The sequence below is a fragment of the Ambystoma mexicanum genome, chromosome 3q (genome assembly GCF_040938575.1).
Source record: "Ambystoma mexicanum isolate Mex_15411 chromosome 3q, UKY_AmexF1_1, whole genome shotgun sequence".
In the NCBI taxonomy this organism is placed as follows: Eukaryota; Metazoa; Chordata; class Amphibia; order Caudata; family Ambystomatidae; genus Ambystoma; species Ambystoma mexicanum.
In genome coordinates, this window is record NC_090926.1 from 15,816,958 (window position 1) to 15,835,058 (window position 18,101).

General features: G+C 47.9%; 1 protein-coding gene across 3 annotated transcripts in view; it reads right to left on the reverse strand.

Annotated features, from left to right (window-relative positions):
• The window catches only part of TAB1 (TGF-beta activated kinase 1 (MAP3K7) binding protein 1), a 332,479-nt gene that overhangs the window by 32,205 nt on the left and 282,173 nt on the right, over positions 1-18,101 (reverse strand). For all 3 annotated transcript variants that reach the window (XM_069652950.1, XM_069652949.1, XM_069652951.1), the window contains one exon: positions 4,807-4,963. In XM_069652950.1, coding sequence (XP_069509051.1) covers positions 4,807-4,963 — 157 coding nt within the window. The remainder of the gene's footprint in view (positions 1-4,806; positions 4,964-18,101) is intronic.

The window sequence follows — 18,101 nt, forward strand, 5'->3', positions numbered from 1 at the left end:
GATTCATTCACGTGGAACTTAGATGAATTTAGGCACAATAAGTGGGTGTGTGCGCAATAACACCTTATCTTTGTGTTACTACAGTGGGATTACCTCCTGAAGAGTTGTCATCCTGAACTTTTGAGGCTTGACATATTTGTTTGCAGGACAGAGATCTAAAACAGGGCACAAGGTTAGATCCGTTTTGGGTAATGTAAGTATATTGAATAAATACCCTTGTTTTCCTGAAGATGACCTTGATCGCTCCCTTGACTAAAAGGATCAGGACCTCTTCCTGCAGGATTTGCAGATGCTCTGCCGACAGTCGTCTGCTCTTGGGTGGATGGTAGCGGGGTGGTTGCAGGAATTCTATGCAGTACCCATGGGCGACGGTCTTGAGTACCCAGTGATCTGAAGTGATCCCCTCCCATGGGTGGGTAAAAGAAGTTGGATGTCCCCCGACAGGGGAGACAAGGGAGGGGAGCCATACTGCTGAGTCATTTGCTGGTTGGGGCAGGGGAGCCTTTGGCTGCAGAGTTTCTCCCTCTACCCTTCCCGCAAAGTCCCAGCTGTTTCTTACTGTTTCTTACGCTCACCTGGTCTCTGCAGAGGAGTTGGGGTACGGTTGCAGCCCTCCCTGAAGTTGAATCACCCCCTTCAGGCATCTCCCTCAGTAGAAAAGCTGTGAGCGGTTGTACGTGGTGATACCTCTCGAACCCTTCCCCCAAAGTACAGATTTCTGTGAGCATACGCCGGCCCATAAAGCTCACCTGTGAATTATGGAAGATAAGCTCTCCGTCCTGCTACTTCTGGCAGGGGCGCGTCGAATGGGATCTAGTTCCTTCACTGATGCCTGATAAGGATTAGTCCAGTCCAGCTGCGACTATGCTTCTCCTTATGATTGGTAAGTCTTTTTCGAGCTCTGATGCTGTGCGTTCCGTTTAATGTCTTTATATGTTGGCTCCTATTTCTGCCCTCAATAATGTCTCTCTTCTGTTTTCTTCCCTTAGATGGAAATGTGGCCTCAATGCAGCTGTGAGACGCGGCCAGATGGAAGATGGATGCTACTGCAATGTTTGACAGCAGGTAAGTGATGGTTTAAGGAAAAGCGAGAAGTATGGCAAAGCGCAACCTTAAACCGACTGTTTTTTCGATGTCTAACCTTTTTCCTTGCAGGCGCTGCTGTCGACAATGGAGCGTGTTGTGCTGCGGTGCCAAGATGAAGATTTCGGCGTTCCAGAAAGTGTAAAGATGAATACTTGGTTCACCGAAGAGATGTACAGGTAAGAACAGCTTCCCCCAGTTGGTAAGTATGCTGGCAGGAAGCAGGATGTCCAGGAAGCAAGATCTTCAAAAGGTAAGTCTGACCTCAGGCGACGGTGAGCATTACGCTGCTTACAAGTGCAGAATAATGCGAAGAGTCTGTCTTGAGGATCGGAGCAGCTTATATAGCTGTGATCGTGGACACGCCCATTAGGGCTGGCTTACCAGCCACACCCTGCCACTCCTAGAGAGTGAGCATGTGCAAAGGCAATCCATTAACAGTCACACCCAAGAATACACTTGGGGCTGCTTAATGGATGGAATGTTCAAGGTTAATGCATCTTGCTTAATGGATGGAATGTTCAAGGTTAATACATCTGAAGTGCTATGTCCATAATAAAAGCTTTTGGGTGTTAAATGGATGTTCTTTTTTACTTTTGTTCATGAGCCTGGCGCCAGAGGCGCCAGGACAGTTTCCACCCAGGTCTCCTGTGCATGCGACTCCTGCATGCCTGTGCCCCTGACTTCATGACCATGACACTTGTGGGGACTGGAAGTTGCTGGAGGTACCTTGACCGAAAAACCAAGGGGATCCTACCGACACACTGCCCCTGGGAGAACGGGAGAAAAACTGCCCACGAAAGGGCCAGTGGGTATTAAACGTCCCTCGCTGGACAAATGTTTAGCCGAGATCTAGTTGAGTGATTTGAGAGTCTTGTGCTCTTTTCTGGCGGTCTCCAGGGCCTCATCGACCGCCTTACCAAAAAGAGCAGAATCTTCCTCCAGCTTATTGATGAGGGAAGCCGGAGTATCTAGCTTAAATCACGAATTTTTCACCAGCCTTCGATCTTCAGGAGAGTCCCTTGTGCGACGATGCGTCCTGCCATTTCAGCTGAATCCAGAGTACTTTTCAGGATATTTTGCGTCACTTGGCGCCCTTCAGCGACCAGAGCTAGAAGTTGGGCACAAGCTGGCTCCGGGATATTCTGGAGACCTTCGTGTAGGAGATTCCCTATAGCTCGCAAGGAGCATGGTGTTATTGGCAATTTGGGTACGAAAGGTAGCAGAGGTGGTGACATGTTTGCTCAGAGGATACATCTTTTTGCAATTGTTGTCTGGGGGAAGACTCCAACAAAGATAGTGGCACTCCTGCCTGTTTCCTGGTGGTTGTAACAAACAGGGAGTCGGGGACAAAGTGGCCTCTAATATACAGATGGTCTGAGGGCACCAGACAGAGCATCTTTTCTACTCAGGGGTTGACTGCCTAAGTGACAGAGGGTGTCAGCCAGGATGGAGCCAGACGTTTCTTCACCGAGTTCAACAGTGGAATAGCTTGGCTGACCTTTAACTTTTCTTCAAGTATATCCTCCACGAAGTACGAATCAGGTATGGTTTTTTTCAGGTGGTGATTTTAAAATGGTCAGCCGCCTTCTTGAGAAGGCTATTAAAAAGTTTATGGTCGTCAATGTGTGACGAGTCCCTGGGTTGAACCATGGGAGGAGTGTCCAAAAAGATGTTGTCTGGGTCAGGGCCATTAGAAGGGGTAGTGTGCCATGTGCCCTGATTATCAGCAGGGTCCCAGTTTGGGTCTTGGGAGCCGGAGTCCTGAGATGCCTGACCTGGGACAGGGACATAGTAGATTTGCTGGTCATCTCGGAACACATCAACAGTAGGTTCCTGTGGTCGCTGTTCATCTGGGGATGCATTTTGAGCCTCTGGGACTTGAGAGGAATAGGACAAGAATCCACAGGCCTATGTCTTTTAAGGAGATTATAAAACTGGTCCAAAAAATATATAAATTCAGCAATTTTATCCATACATGCTTCAAAAATGTCTCTACTACACCCAGAGGAGACGACTCATCAGTGGGAGGGAAGGACTCAGCAGCTTGAACAGGATCCTAATGCAGGGCCTTAGAAAGAGGGGGAGAGGCTAGAGAATACCTCTCAAGTAAAGGGGGCCTTTTTAGGGTCAGAATCCTGTGGACGGGCTTTAGAAGGCTTCTCCCACCGCTGCGGGAGTGTTTTGGATACATGGGGCCATTTTGGCGCATCTTTCGATGATACCGCATCGGAGGCCGAAGATTTGATGGGAGTGCCCGCTAAAGACTTCATGCTGTGTGCAGGCCACGATAGTGGGTGCGCAGAGGATGCTTAAGCACAAGGTTCCGAAGCCCCTGTCAAAACTTTTGACGGGCCTGCAGGCATCAAAGGCTTTCTCTGCGGATCCGTTTAAGAAAGCATAGGGGTTGTGTGATTAGGCATAGGGTATGCGAGGCTGAGATTTTCCCACTGCATTGCCGATGGCGTTTGTGTTCTCTTCTGTGATTCCAACCCAAGTCGAGCCCTTTGTTCCACTTTTTGGCGGGCTTCTCCACAGAAGCCTTCCAAAGTGGTGCCACTCTGTCTGGGGTACTTAGGAGGGGTGGAGGGGAATTAAGGCACCCTGGACTGAGTTGCCTAGGCAACTCAAGTCGCACTCCATCCTGATTGGCCCAAGTGGTGAGCCGGCCGGCTCTGAGCTAATGGAGGATCATGGATACCAAACGGAAGCCATATGCAAACATGCTTGTCGGGTCGGGGCCGGACACATGGGAACACGTAGCTTCCACCGTTAAGTCTACAGCTTCTGAATTGGAGTTGTGGCTGTCGACAGACTCCAAGTTGCTGGTGGGGGAGTGACTCTCGGCCTGCATAGCATAGGCCGCCCACAGCTTAGTGTGACGGTCTTAAGGTTTTGGGACAAATAGGTTTACAGGCCTTGAAACGCTGCTCGTCGTGGTCACGAGGGAAGCACCGACTGCACTGGCGATTGGTATCTTTCCAGGGAAATTTGGTGTTGCAAGACGGGCAGAATTTAAAGGGTGTTCGCTCAATAACAGAGAGAAGCGGCCGCCAGACTGAAGAAAAAGTAAAAGGAGGGGCAAAAAAGAGGTATTCTGAGAAGAAAGTCAGTAATAACAAGGCCCCACTCTACCGACTGTGAGGCCGGGCCCAAAGGGCCAATGAGTGAGGAAATCAATTGCACAGTCGTCCATAGAAGGACCGTCAGAAGTGAGGCAGGATCAGTTGTCGAGTAACAATCAAAGCAGCTGCTGAGGAAATTAAGCGCGACCCGTTTAAATTAGACAAAGCAATATAAACTATACGAGCTCCGTGTGTGCGACTGACTAGATAGGTGGAAAAAAACAATCTGTGGGACTTTAACGAGTGAAGGATTTTGGGTACACTACACGTAACGTTAGGGATAGTATTACAGTCACACCCATGTCAACGTCCCTTTTCGATCTTCTAAATGAAAGATGCAATACTCTGGGATTACCACTACATGTCGGACTATATGCAAAGCATTTGATTCTAAGCAGATTCACAAGCATCAGAATCTCTGTTCTGGTAATGTTTTAAGTAGTCATAGGAATTGAACATCTGCGCTTAGATGCAGGTTTTCAGCTTGGTTCTGTAAGAATATGCACAATATAAATTCCAAATCAAATCAATGAAATCTATGCCCTTGTGCAACAATTAGGACATGGTCTTGCAGACTTCATCCTCCAAAGGTTCTTACTTGGTCAGAGTGGGAGTCACTTCATCCAGGGTAGAGCTGCTGTGGCTGCCATTCACCATCTGCCCCTGTGAGGGCATGACCAGTGAGAGTGTGACACTGGTCTTACTAGTGTTCTGAGCACTGGAGTATGGTACTGAGACAGGGTATATACGTCCTCCTGCACAGAGTAAGAAAAACAAATAGATTACACAAGTATACAGTATTTTCGTCTATTCAAACCACAAACCAGGAATTCCAACATAAAGCAACAGAAGAATGAATGGAATGAAGCCAGGGATGCTAGCCAATTTAGGAAAGAAAGAGCCGTAGTAAAGCTCCATAGAACTAGACAAAGGTGGTGTGAACAACCACGAAAAAGGACAAAGGGAGGCAGTCATATGTGGCGATTCATCAAACACCTAAACCCTGTGCTGGTTGGAAGTAGGTTACAGTGTGTCACATGGACGGCTGTAAAATTGATGCATTGCAATAGCTATACAATATAATGACCTTTGTACCAGTAGTCCCTTCAAACCCACAGACCCATATTCGGGATTGCATGGCACGACATTATGGACTAGCACATTCCTTCCACAGCAAGAAGACAAAGTCCATTATCAATCTAACCTCCAGACAAGTCTCCATTCCACTCAGATACAGGAGTCAGTACAGCGAGTAACATTCACTTAATTGGGACACATCCAGTCGTCTAGACGCACAGGAAGATTTTGAAGCAGGAGTTTACAGTGGGGGAGGTAGTCTTTTCATAGAGATAATTGATTAAGATATTTCCACATATTTCCACATCCTGACCAGACCAAAGTGTGCATCCATTCTAAACAGAGCATTGATGGAACTTTTTTTTTTCTTTTTACAAATGAGGACTATACCACATGGCTGATTTGCAGTTTGTTCTAGAGGATGATGGCATTGAAAACAGTGCAAACTGCTTTAGCCCCTCACTGCATGGGCACGGATCCCTGAGAGGAAGATGCCAAACTTGAGAGAAAAAAAAACAATTGCATCTCCGTTCAACGTTACATTCCCAACCTCTATTCCACAGGCTGCATCCCAATGCGCTCCCTTGCTTGTTCACATAACTTATATTGGACTTGTGTTGCCTGTCTGTTTCAAATTCCTTTTTCTTTGTGAAGGCACAAAGCACTTCTGCGCTAGAAAATTTGCTGCAGTTCTAGCACATTTATAAGTGAATCCCTGACCTGCAGTTGCCAAAGATCATTCTCAAGGACCACTTTTCAGGAGCTCACTGTGATAATTTACCCAAAGACTGAGGAATTTATGGTAAATGCGTACAGAGGCTAATGAGTGAATAACAAAGGCAACAACAGCTTGTTTGGACGTGCGAGTCCACCATTTCCACTTTATAAACGATGTTCGAGAGTGGTCTCTGAGCTAATGGAGGATCATGGATACCAAACGGAAGCCATATGCAAACACTATCTGCACACAAGAGGATGTAAGGCAGAGGAAACACAACACCTTCTTATGGTCAGGGTAGCTGTTAGGGAGAATTCTCGTTGTGTGGGCTGAATTTCCTAACCTAGCGAGTCCCCCAGCAGCTTTGCTGGATTTTTGGGGTTATTTTTTTCTCCTGCCAAGAGTGATACTCTTTTACCCTCACTCTTGGGCATGATTTGAGTGTGTTTCTTTGAATCTAGATGTGTTAATGGGCTATGGGGTCTTTTACTCCATAGGGCTTCATGTGTTTTTGTGATGTGTGTTACACAGCATCCTCAGTGCAGTAACACAGGGGTGTCATAGTGACCCCTCAGTATAGACTCCATACCCTGGGACTGACTACTGACTCCCAGGGCATGTAAAGTCACCATTGACTTTACTAGTCTTAAATTCTGAACAGAACCAGTACAAACCATCATGTTGTGGACGTACTGGCTGGGGCAATTCAATTGCCCTGGGGTCTGTTAGTCGAAGGGGCACGTCTCTGTCCCCCCTGATCGAGTTTTGGCTGGTGGCAGTGGATACTACTTTTTATATTCAACCGCAAATATTTTCCTATGGGATTTCCCATTGTTTTAGGCTACTATCTTTATTTAATTATTTACGGTAGCCTCGAACATACTGCCGGTTTATTTAATTAATATTAATTCTCCGGTTGGTATTTTTTGCCAGAACCTGATTCTAAAATGGCGTTTGTGTTCTCTTCTGTGATTCCAACCCAAGTCGAGCCCTTTGTTCCACTTTTTGGCGGGCTTCTCCACAGAAGCCTTCCAAAGTGGTGCCACTCTGTCTGGGGTACTTAGGAGGGGTGGAGGGGAATTAAGGCACCCTGGACTGAGTTGCCTAGGCAACTCAAGTCGCACTCCATCCTGATTGGCCCAAGTGGTGAGCCGGCCGGCTCACCACTTAGCATGTTTGAGTGACAGCTAGGCTGAGTGAATGGGGGGTTTCTGCATAAAAGCAGGGCTTTGGGGACTGGAACTTCAGAAGTCACCACAGGACCTAAGAATCCGACGAGGGAGAAGCTGAGTCGACCTGCCACAACGCCACCACCGGTGGAGCCGTGCTGGACCGTCTCACCACTTTTCCCAACGACAGAGGAGATCTCCCGCCGGAGAGTCTTCTTCCTTTGACTGGTGGGGATAACCAGTTTCACTGTCTTTTCGCCTTCCCGACGTACCTCGTGGCCGCCTTGCCTGTGCCAAGCACCCCGGCAACCGGGATACCATGTTTTACCACGACCGCGAACAAAGGTACCACCTTTAACCGGAAAACTCCACGGCTGGTTTCTTCCCTGGTAGTGCAACGACCTTCATCTTTCCTCCAAGTCAAGATCTTCTCTTCCCCTGGACGATGACGCAACTTGCACCCACTACCAGGAACAACTGCCACCGGTGGAGGATCCTTCCCACTTAAGGTACCGTGTCCCGCCTGGCTTCCCTTGCTACCGAATGTACGGGGTAGATTTAGCCCCCGGCTTTCGAACCTGGGTTAGCCTGGGACAACCTGGCTAAATTTTCCTAAGCTTCTCTAAACTCTTTTTGAACCCTCTGCAAGACTTTCTAAGCCTAGTGTAACTGTGTGATCTTGGGCGCATTTGTGCTCTGCTCTCTCTAAGAGTGGGCCCAGCCTTTGGCTCACCAGTGACTTTTGCTCTTCTGCCTTGCTAACAGTGTTCCTGAATTTTAGAGTGGTGTAACCTTTCCATATTTTGTCTTTTTCCCTCCCTTTCTCACAAACTTATTGGAGTGCCATCTAGTTAAGCGCTCACCTCTGTATGAAAATAAGTGGTGTTTTACAGTGACTTATCTGATAAGGAAAAAGGGGTGGATATATTACAATAGTAACTGTGTTTAGAATATTTTAGAATTAGAGTGCTGGAGTGTTTCAAACAGTGTGTTTTTAAATAAATAATTATATACATTGATACCAAAGCTCTGGTCAGTGTTTTCTTGTATTATTGTATCTGAGTGCCTATTGTGTATACTTTGCATACTGCCTAACTCTTCTCAGCCACAGCTACCAGGTAAATCTGGGTGGTACAGACTGCTACCAAGTGGGTTTACTGCTAACACCTGCAGTCCTAAATCTTTTGCAGTGTTCCCTAAGGGAACTGCACAGGTTTCTGCCTAACAGTAGCTCCTTGAACTATCCAAGCCCTCTGCGGACTTAGAGGAAGAAAGTTAATCACTTTATAGACTACTGTACTAAGTGCATCATCCCCTTTCCTTTTGGGAGAGGTCTGAAGCACCAATCAGAGTATGGAAGCAGCTAAATGTACATTAAAATTTGGTCTAGTCGAAAATGTTGCTCGATATCAAGCATCATCCCTGGAAATGGAGGCCACCCTATATTTTCCATTGGAGCACGGTGAGCCTTGCCCCTGTCTACTACTGCGGCTCTTGTGTATTGCCTTAGACCCTGAGGCCCTCTGCATCCCCCACTCTGGCCCGCTCCCACCCCGCGCCCTCTTCCAGATTCCCCTTCCCTCCCGCCTCGTCCCCCTGCTCCCATTGGTCCGTGGACCATGTAGTCTGCAGTGTAGCAGCTGAGCAAGACTCACCAGCTCCATTTCCATCGGAGCATGGTGAGTCTTGCCCCTGTCTGCTACTGCGGCCCTTGGGTATTGCCTTAGGCCCTGAGGCCCTTTGCATCCCCCGCTCCGGCCCGCTCCCACCCCGGGCCCTCTTCCGGATTCCCCTTCCCTCCCTCCTCCCCTCCCGCCCCCATTGGTCCTCTCGGCTCTCATCACTGCTCCTCCCAGGGCAGCTCCCTGGCCATGCAGCCCTACGGCTAAGGGCCCTAGGGCGGCTCCAACAAAGGCGGCTCCAAGAAGTGTCAACAGAGGAAGCAGTGGCCAGCCGTCAATCATCATCTTCAATGGACCAGTAAGGTAGGAGTGGCCTGGATCAGGAATAGAGCAACCACTCTACCCTTGACTCCAAGCCACTTACCAAACTCATAGCAAACAAGGTGATTACTTCCCACTGCATCTCTCTCCCTCACCCCAAACTTAGACAACATTTAATCACTATTTAATACTGGACCAATCTGACCGGCAAGGCACTCTGTATAGACATATACAGGTCTCTCAAATCTAGTAGGGTTCTATCTCCAATCTGCATTGTATGATACTCAAATTGCATTGATAGGCCTCTCTCCCACTATACAGGGCTCTCGAGTCTAGTAGGGTTTGGGTCCAAATTGCACTGTATGATACTCAGATTGCATTGATAGGCCGGTCTCTCAACTCTACCATGGCTACTGTTTCCAGACCGCAATAAATGATATTCAGACTGCATTGATAGGCCTCGCTCCCACTATACAGGTCTCTCGGATCGGGTAGGATTTTGGGTCCAGGTTGCACTGTATGATGTTTAGACTGCATTGATAGGCCAGTCTCTCAAACCTACCAGGGCTATTGTGTCTAGATGGCATTAAATGATATTCAGACTACATTGATGGACCTCTCTCCCACTATACGGGTCTCATAAATCTGGTAAGGTTTTAGGTCCAAATTTCACTGTACGATATCTAGACTGAATTGATAGGCCTCTCCCCCACTATACCGGTCTCTCAAGTTTAGTAGGGGTTCTGTCTCCAAACCGCATTGTATGAGATCTAGAATGCATTGATAGGCCTCTCTCCCACTATACAGGTCTCAAATCTAGTAGGGCTCAGTCTCCAAATTACAGTGTATGATACTCGGATTGCATTGATTGACCTGTCTCTCAAATCTAGCAGGGCTTCTTTGTCCAGATTGCATCAAGGCAGCAAGTCCTAGCTGCGCCCCTCTAAGTCACTCCTCAACCAGTGCAGGTCCTTCCTAAAGCCCCCATGGCTAACTCACCGCAGTGAACCACGTTCAGGGAAACGGACTAAAGAGAGTCACTGTGAACGCCAACTATATAACTATATAATCCTTAACCACCTCCCATACCCCCACCAATACAGCGACTGAACCAATTAAGCAACATCAGCCGGAAATACCACCTACAGACAGAGACTAAAACCGGAAGTGGACAGCATCCACACCAAGTTCGACACCACAAGACAACCAGACCAAAACAGTACCAACGGGTCATCAGCAAACAAACGAAGACTAAACAACTTGGAATCTTATAATGCCGCGCAAACGACCCAGCCCGAGGGAAAGAAAAGATGAAAGAACAAACACTCCAGAACTGCAACAACAGAACACACCCCCACAGACGGGATAAAAAAACCGAACCAACACTGAGAGAAGAGACAAATCCCTCTACCTAACTGCATACCTCGCTTAGAACTGCTCACCAGACCAAACCAACGCAACGCTAGAAGCAGCAACATTAAACAACCTAACAAAATCACGAAGAAGGGCGAACACCACTAGAAACAACAAACACACGACCGAAGCAATAACACTTTACATCACAAAAGCTAGAAGTACTTCCAATCGACTCCTGCAAGACGAACCCGATGAAAACAAAAACCCAAGACAAAACCTAGAAGAACTTTTTGAGGAAGCCGACAACTCGAAACCTACACCTGAACAAGATCAGAAGACGACCCTAACAAGAAAAGCCAAACTGAACTACACCTCCAAACTCCACTGCAATCTAATTAACGCAAGATCCATGTCAAAACACTCTACAGAGATCTTCAACCTACTTGATGGCAACAGCATTGACATCCTATTCATCACAGAAACATGGCTGGATGACAACTACAAAATCACACTCCAAAGCTGCCTTCCATCAAACTTCACATGCCTTCACATAAACAGGAAAAACAAAAAAGGAGGAGGCATCGCAATAGCATTCAAAACAGACGAACCACTCAACATCCTCAACTGCGAATCCATGGTCATACACCTAACAGCAAGCGCAAAATTAACATCACATTCATCTTGGTGTACAGACCACCAGCTTATGATGCATCCTTCATCGACAACTTCATAGAAGCAATCACCAACATAGCCATCAACCACGAACACCTAATCATCCTGGGGGACTTCAACATCTGGTTCGAAGAAGACAGTCACGCCAACTCCCAAAACTCACCGATTGAACAACTCTCCACCATAAAACTACGACAACTAGTAAAAGGGGCAACACACTGGGCAGGACACACCCTGGACCCAATTTTCACTGAGGAAAAACTCATCACCAGGGCACCGCCGATACAAATACTGTGGAGCGACCATCTCATCATCCCATTCGTGATCACTCTGCCTACTCAAGTCTGCATCCAACCTCCTAAACTCACAACCACCACAAAAAAACTGGAAAGACGTCAAAGAAAGCAACCTATTCGAACAACTGGAGTTAACCAAACCCTCAACTACAGAACTAGAGCTAGCTGACCTAGGTGGTAAAGCGGAGATATTACACAAATGGATTGCAGATACAATTGACAAGATGGCCCCAGAAAAACCATTCAGACCATCAAAAAATAGAGCAATGGCAAAATGGTTCACCCCACTATTAAGCACCATGAAAAAGGAAAACAAAAACATGGAACTGGAATGGAGAAAAGAATACAACCCAGACAAAAAAACACTGTTCCAGAAACAAATCTGCGCATTCAAGAAGGAAATTCATAAGGCTAAGAGAAGGCATTATGATGACAGAATCACAAATGCCCCCAACACTCAAAAAGAAATGTTTAACATTATTAAAGAAATGAGAAACCCACCAGGCTGTGACAACACCCCAAACCCGTCGGAGAAAATCTGCAACGACCTGGCAGACCACTTCAAGAAAAAAAATCAATGACATCCGTCAAACCATTCAACAGAGGCCAACCAACAGCAACACACAACCAAACGAACCTAACTCAGAACCGCAGCACAAACTCAAAAACTTTCCTGAAATATCAACAGAGGCATTCGCAATGCTGGCAAAACACAGCAAGAAAGCTGGTTCACCCATGGATCCCTGTCCCCCGGACATCTACAAATCAATCCTTGCACAAGGAACGCCATTAGAATACTACAGAAACCTTCTAAATCTATCACTAGCAACAGGAATCGTACAGAGGATCCTCAAATCAGCTTACATCAAACCACTTCTGAAAAACACAAGCGGCGACGTAGATGACCTCTCCAACTACAGACCAATCTCAAACATCCCCTACCCGGCAAAACTCCTCAAAACCTATGTATACAAAATAACCCAAGACCACATTGAAAAACACCACCTACTAGACCAAGCTCAAGTCGGCTTCAGAACCACAAGAGGAAAAGAAACAGCACTACTATGCATCTGGGACGACCTAAAAACAAACGCAGACTCCAACACAACCTCAGCCCTGATTCTGCTCGACCTCTCCGCAGCCTTTGACAATTAGCCATGACACCTTAACCAAAAGACTAGAAGACATAGCCATAACAGACACAGCACTACGCTGGACTAAATCATTCCTAGCAGACAGAACAGAAACCGTATGGATTAAACCCTTCAAATCCACCCCACAAGTTAACGACTGTGGAGTGCCACAAGGATCCTCACTATCACCACTGTACTTCAACATCTACCAAACCCCAGTTATCAGAATCTTCAAGAAACACAACATTACATGCTACAACTACGCAGAGGACACTCAAATCATCTACAAAATCAAAGACACCCAAGCTGATAAATCAAATGTAATCGACTGTCTAAAAGGGATGAATGCCAACAATCTGAAAATCAACCCAGGAAAAACAGAAATCATGATCATATGCAAAGACCAAGAGAATGAAACCGCCATCCCGTGGCCAACGGAAATGGGAACCGCACCATCACAGTCTAGGTAGTAAAAAATCTGGGAGTCCTGATGGACAACTCCCTAACCTTAGAACCCTAAATAAATGCAACAGTCAAGAAATGCTTCTTCCTCCTCCACACGGCAAGAAGAATCTTACCTTACCTCTCCTTCACACACAAAACACTTACTATCGCCACCCTCATCCTTTCAAGAATCAACTATGCAAACAGCCTCTACCTCGGAATACCAGAATATCACCTGAAGAAACTACAACGGATCCAAAAATACAGCAGCCAGACTACTCCTCAAACTGTCCAGAAGAGACCACATCACCCCTGCCCTAAAAACACTACACTGGCTCCCATAAAACACTATCACCTTCAAAACAATGTGCATAACACACAGAGCAATCTGTGGACAAGGAGCAGAATTCCTACAAAAGAAAATCTACAAGCCAACGAGACCCCTCAGGTCAAGCAACAAAATCCGCCTGCAGCTAAAACCATACATGAAGAAAAAACACGTAAGCACCACCTTCTACCACTTAGCTGCAAAAACCTGGAACATACTAAAAAAAATAAGAAACACCAAGATCACCTAAAATTCAGAAAATTACTAAAAACCTGGCTCTTCAATACCACAGACTAAACCCGAAACAGAAATTAAAAAGAATGACTAAACCAGAAAAGACACCGACAACCTCCCAGAACGGATTGAGAAACATTGATGGCACCTGGACGGATGACACCGGACAGAGTGGAACACAGGCGACACCTATGGAGACGGAGTCAACAACCCCAGCCAAACCTAACCAACATCTTCAACCGCCCCTTAGTTGCTACTAGGTACCACTGGCTTGTGTAACTGTCGAGATACTACTAATCACCACGCTAACGGAGGTGTGGACACTGGCAGGTGCACTGGCCATATAAGTGGGAGTGAGGAACATGTGGGGTTGTTGGAGAGGCTGGTGGAGGTGGCAGCGAGATGTGAAAAAGGGCCTTGAATGCAGAACGGGCCCAGACCTAACCAGTGACATAAGGTGCCCACGCACCCCATCTGGAGAGATTATGCAAGTCCAACTCTTCAATTCAGGACAGAGATGCCAACTAACCAACTCTACTAACAATTTTCTCCTCTGTATAGACCTGGCAAACTCCAAACCAAACACAACCTCAAACCTACAGCACAACAAACCGCACAAACTTCACTACACTGCAACAACAAAACCAAAAACACAAAGACTCGCACAACAGTACACGACGACTACCGGCTGCAAACACCCCAGGCCCAGCCAACGGATCCACCGGGCTGAGGCCGCCAACAGCACATAACTGCACTTTTGCACTTTTCCAGCCTCCTCCCACTAACTCACCATCCCTCCCTTTTTCAGAGCCGCCAGAGCGCCAGGGGACCACTGCGGTGGCGATAGTGCGCGGTACAAATGTCCTTTAACATTAACATATTCTGATGATTCCCCCACCTGACAACACAAGCTACCAAAATCAACGGAAGAGAACAAGGCAAAATACACACAGTGAATATGGTGGGTGAGGAGTTGAGGTTGGTGTCTTGGAACGTTAATGGTTTGAACAATGTCAAGAAGAGAATGAAAATCTTGCGCTTCTTGGATGATCTCAAGGGTGATGTGTGTCTCCTGCAGGAGACTCATTTAGCAAAGGATGAAATTGAGAAATTGAAGAAACATTGGGTGGGGCAGGTCTATGGTGCCTCATTTAATACCAAATCGAGGGGTGTGGTAGTTTTATTCAGGAGAAACGTCCCGGTCAGGGTTCTGAAGGAAATGTCTGATAAGGAGGGGAGAATAATTGCTCTGCTGCTTGATGTGCAGGGGCTTGAGGTGTCCTTGTGTAATATCTATGCGCCCTCAGTGGATGATGGTTCCTTCTTCAGAAAAGTGGCGCAAATATTGCAGGATTTGGGATCCAGGAATGTTGTATTGGGAGGAGATTTTAATATTGTTTTGGATGAGTCAGTGGATAGGAGTGGAAGGCATTCTAGGGGTGGTGCGGACCGGCAACATTTGGCATTGGCGGATTTGATGTTGGAACATAATCTACAAGATTGTTGGAGACTGGAACATCCCTTGACCAGGGAGTATAGTTTTTACTCGGGTGCACATTCAGTATATTCGAGAAGAACAAGTTACTTTCTTACCTGGTAACGTTCTTTCGATGGGATGGTCCGACGACGTATTCCATATCTATGACAGGTAATGTCCACAGCTGTGCTGCTTCGGAAAATCTTTGGCGTCTGCGTCCTGCGTCGATGACGTTGATGCGCTGTCCCCGAGGACCTCCTCCGACGGCCGACATCACTCGATGTGATAAGTAGGACGCACAACGCCCATAGCCTCAGTTATAGTTTTTTCCCAGAACGTGTGCCACCAGTTTTCTGCCAGTCAGACACACAAGGCCTTGCGGAACGCAAGCAGCAATCGCAAAAGAAATTCTGCAGTGGGGAAGGCAGGGAGGGAGCGATATGGAATACGTCGTCAGACCATCCCATCGAAAGAACATTACCAGGTAAGAAAGTAACTTGTTCTTCGAGGGGATTGGGTCCTCCGACGTATTACATATCTATGACAGACTCCCAAAGCAGTACCAAGCAAGGAGGTGGGAAAGAATTTAGAATACAAATTTAGCATGCCCAACCAAATTGCGGAATAGAGAACTGCCTTGCCAAAGGCCAGATCTTGCCCACTGATGAAATCGAGGGAATAGTGACGTACAAAAGTATGTACTGAAGCCCAGGTGGCTGCATCACAGATGTGACGAATAGGAACTCCCCTCTGCAGGGCAGTAGACGCAGCCACTCCTCTGGTAGAATGGGCCCGCAAGCCAGCCGGAGGGTCCTTACCCGCCAAGCGGTAACACTTGGAGATAGCTAAAATAATCCAACGAGACAAAGTCTGTTTCGTCACAGCTTGTCCCAAACGCTTTCCAGCGTAACCAATGAAAAGTTGATCGTCCACTCTGACCCGGGACATGCGCGAGATATAAAAGCTCAACGCTCTCCTCGGATCAAGCCTATGGAGCCTCTCCTCTTCCTTACCAGGATGTGGAGGAGGATAGAATGCCGGAAGAACAACCTTCTGGCTGAAATGAAATTCCAAAACCACCTTCGGAAGAAAAGAAGGACGAACTCTAAGGACAACCCTGTCCTTGTGAAACACAGTGAAGGGTGGCTTAACTGAAAGTGCCTGTAACTCACTCACTCTGCGAGCGGAAGTAACCGCAACTAAAAACACAGTTTTCAGAGTTAACAGCCTCAAAGGGCAAGAATGTAAAGGCTCAAACGGAGCACCCATAAGAAACTTAAGAACAAGGTTCAAATCCCAACCTGGCACCAAAAAAGGTGACGGAGGGAACACATTAGTGAGCCCTTTCAAAAACTGCGAAATTAAAAGGAATCTTAAAATATGAACACTCTTCACATGAGCGCTTAAATATGGACAGTGCCGCCAGGTAACCTTTAATGGTCCCCACTTGCAAGCCCCTGTGGGCCAAAGAAAGCAAAAAAGACAAAACCATGGGAATGTCGCATTCAAAAGGATCCACATTCTGAACTCTGCACCAGTCGCAGAACTTTCTCTAACGGCAACGGTACAGAGACCTTGTTGCCGGCCACCTGGCCGAGAGCAACACCTCCATCACGTCTTCAGGGAGGTCCCAATCCTTATACCTCAATCTTTCAGAAGCCAAGCGTGAAGATTGAGGGATCTGACCTCTGGATGGAGAACCTGACCCCCCTCCCGTGAGAGCAGATCGTCTCGGTAGGGAAGACGACGTGGAGGGCAGATGGACAAGTCTAGAAGGTCTGGGTACCACGTCCTCCGGGCCCACGCCGGAGCTATGAGGATCATCCGGGAACTGAACCTCCGTAACCTCCGCAACACTTGCGGGATGACGGGGACTGGAGGAAACGCATACAGCAGTGGGAATGACCACTCCACCACGAATGCGTCTCCTAAGGCACCTTTTGGAGGAAATTCCCGCGAGCAAAACCTTTCGCACTTCCGGTTGACACTGGAGGCGAAGAGATCCACTTGAGGGGTCACCCAAAGGGCGAAAATCTCCAGGAGAATCTCCTGAGCCAGCTCCCACTCGTGAGAGATCGTGCTCTGCCTGCTCAGAGCGTCCGCCGTCTCGTTGTCTCCGGCCAGATGAACTGCCCAGATCGAAACTTCCTGCTGGATGGCCCAGAACTCGAGCTGCATCGCCTCCCTGCACAGCGGAAGTGACCCTGCCCCCCCCCTTTTTGTTGAGGTAGTGCATGGCCACCGTGTTGTCCGTCAGAATCAGGACACTCTTCCCGCGCACAGTCGGCAGAAAAGCCTTTAGGGCAAGCCTGACGGCCCTCAGTTCCAACAGATTGATATTGAGTCTGGACTCCGACGGAGACCAACGACCGCTGACTGTCAGCTCGTTGGCATGAGCTCCCCATCCCGTGAGGGATGCGTCCGTCACCTCCGGCCAGGGCAGCCAAAATGGGGCACCCTTCATCAGATTGCCCTCGAGGGCCCACCACAGAAGGTCCCGGGCTACTAAGGCCGGCACCTGAACAGGGTCCGACAGCCTGCCGGAGGACAGACCACTGGAGCTTGAGTGCCCACTGCAAAGATCTCATCCGCAGACGAGCCTCTGGCACCAGAAGAATGCAGGATGCCATGAGGCCGAGCAGTCTCAAGAACTCGGGCGCTGGGAGAGTCTGGGCAAACTGAAACTTGTGCACCATCTGCAGAATGTGAAGAGGCCTCACCTGAGGAGGAAAACACTGCCCCAGGGACGTGTCGAGCACTGCTCCGATGTACTGGAGCCGCTGCGTTGGTGTCAAATGGGACTTATTTAAATTGAGGGAGAAGCCCAGCCTGTGAAAGGAGTGGCAGGTGACGGACAGATGATCCAGGACTTGCTCGGGAGAGCTCCCCCTGATCAACCAATCGTCCAGGTAGGGGTAGACGTGAATCCCCCCTTTCCTGAGATGCGCTGCCACCACCACCATGAGCTTGGTGAAAACCCTCGGGGCGGAGGTCAAGCCGAATGGCAGGACCCGAAACTGAAAGTGCAAGTCGCCAACCGCGAACC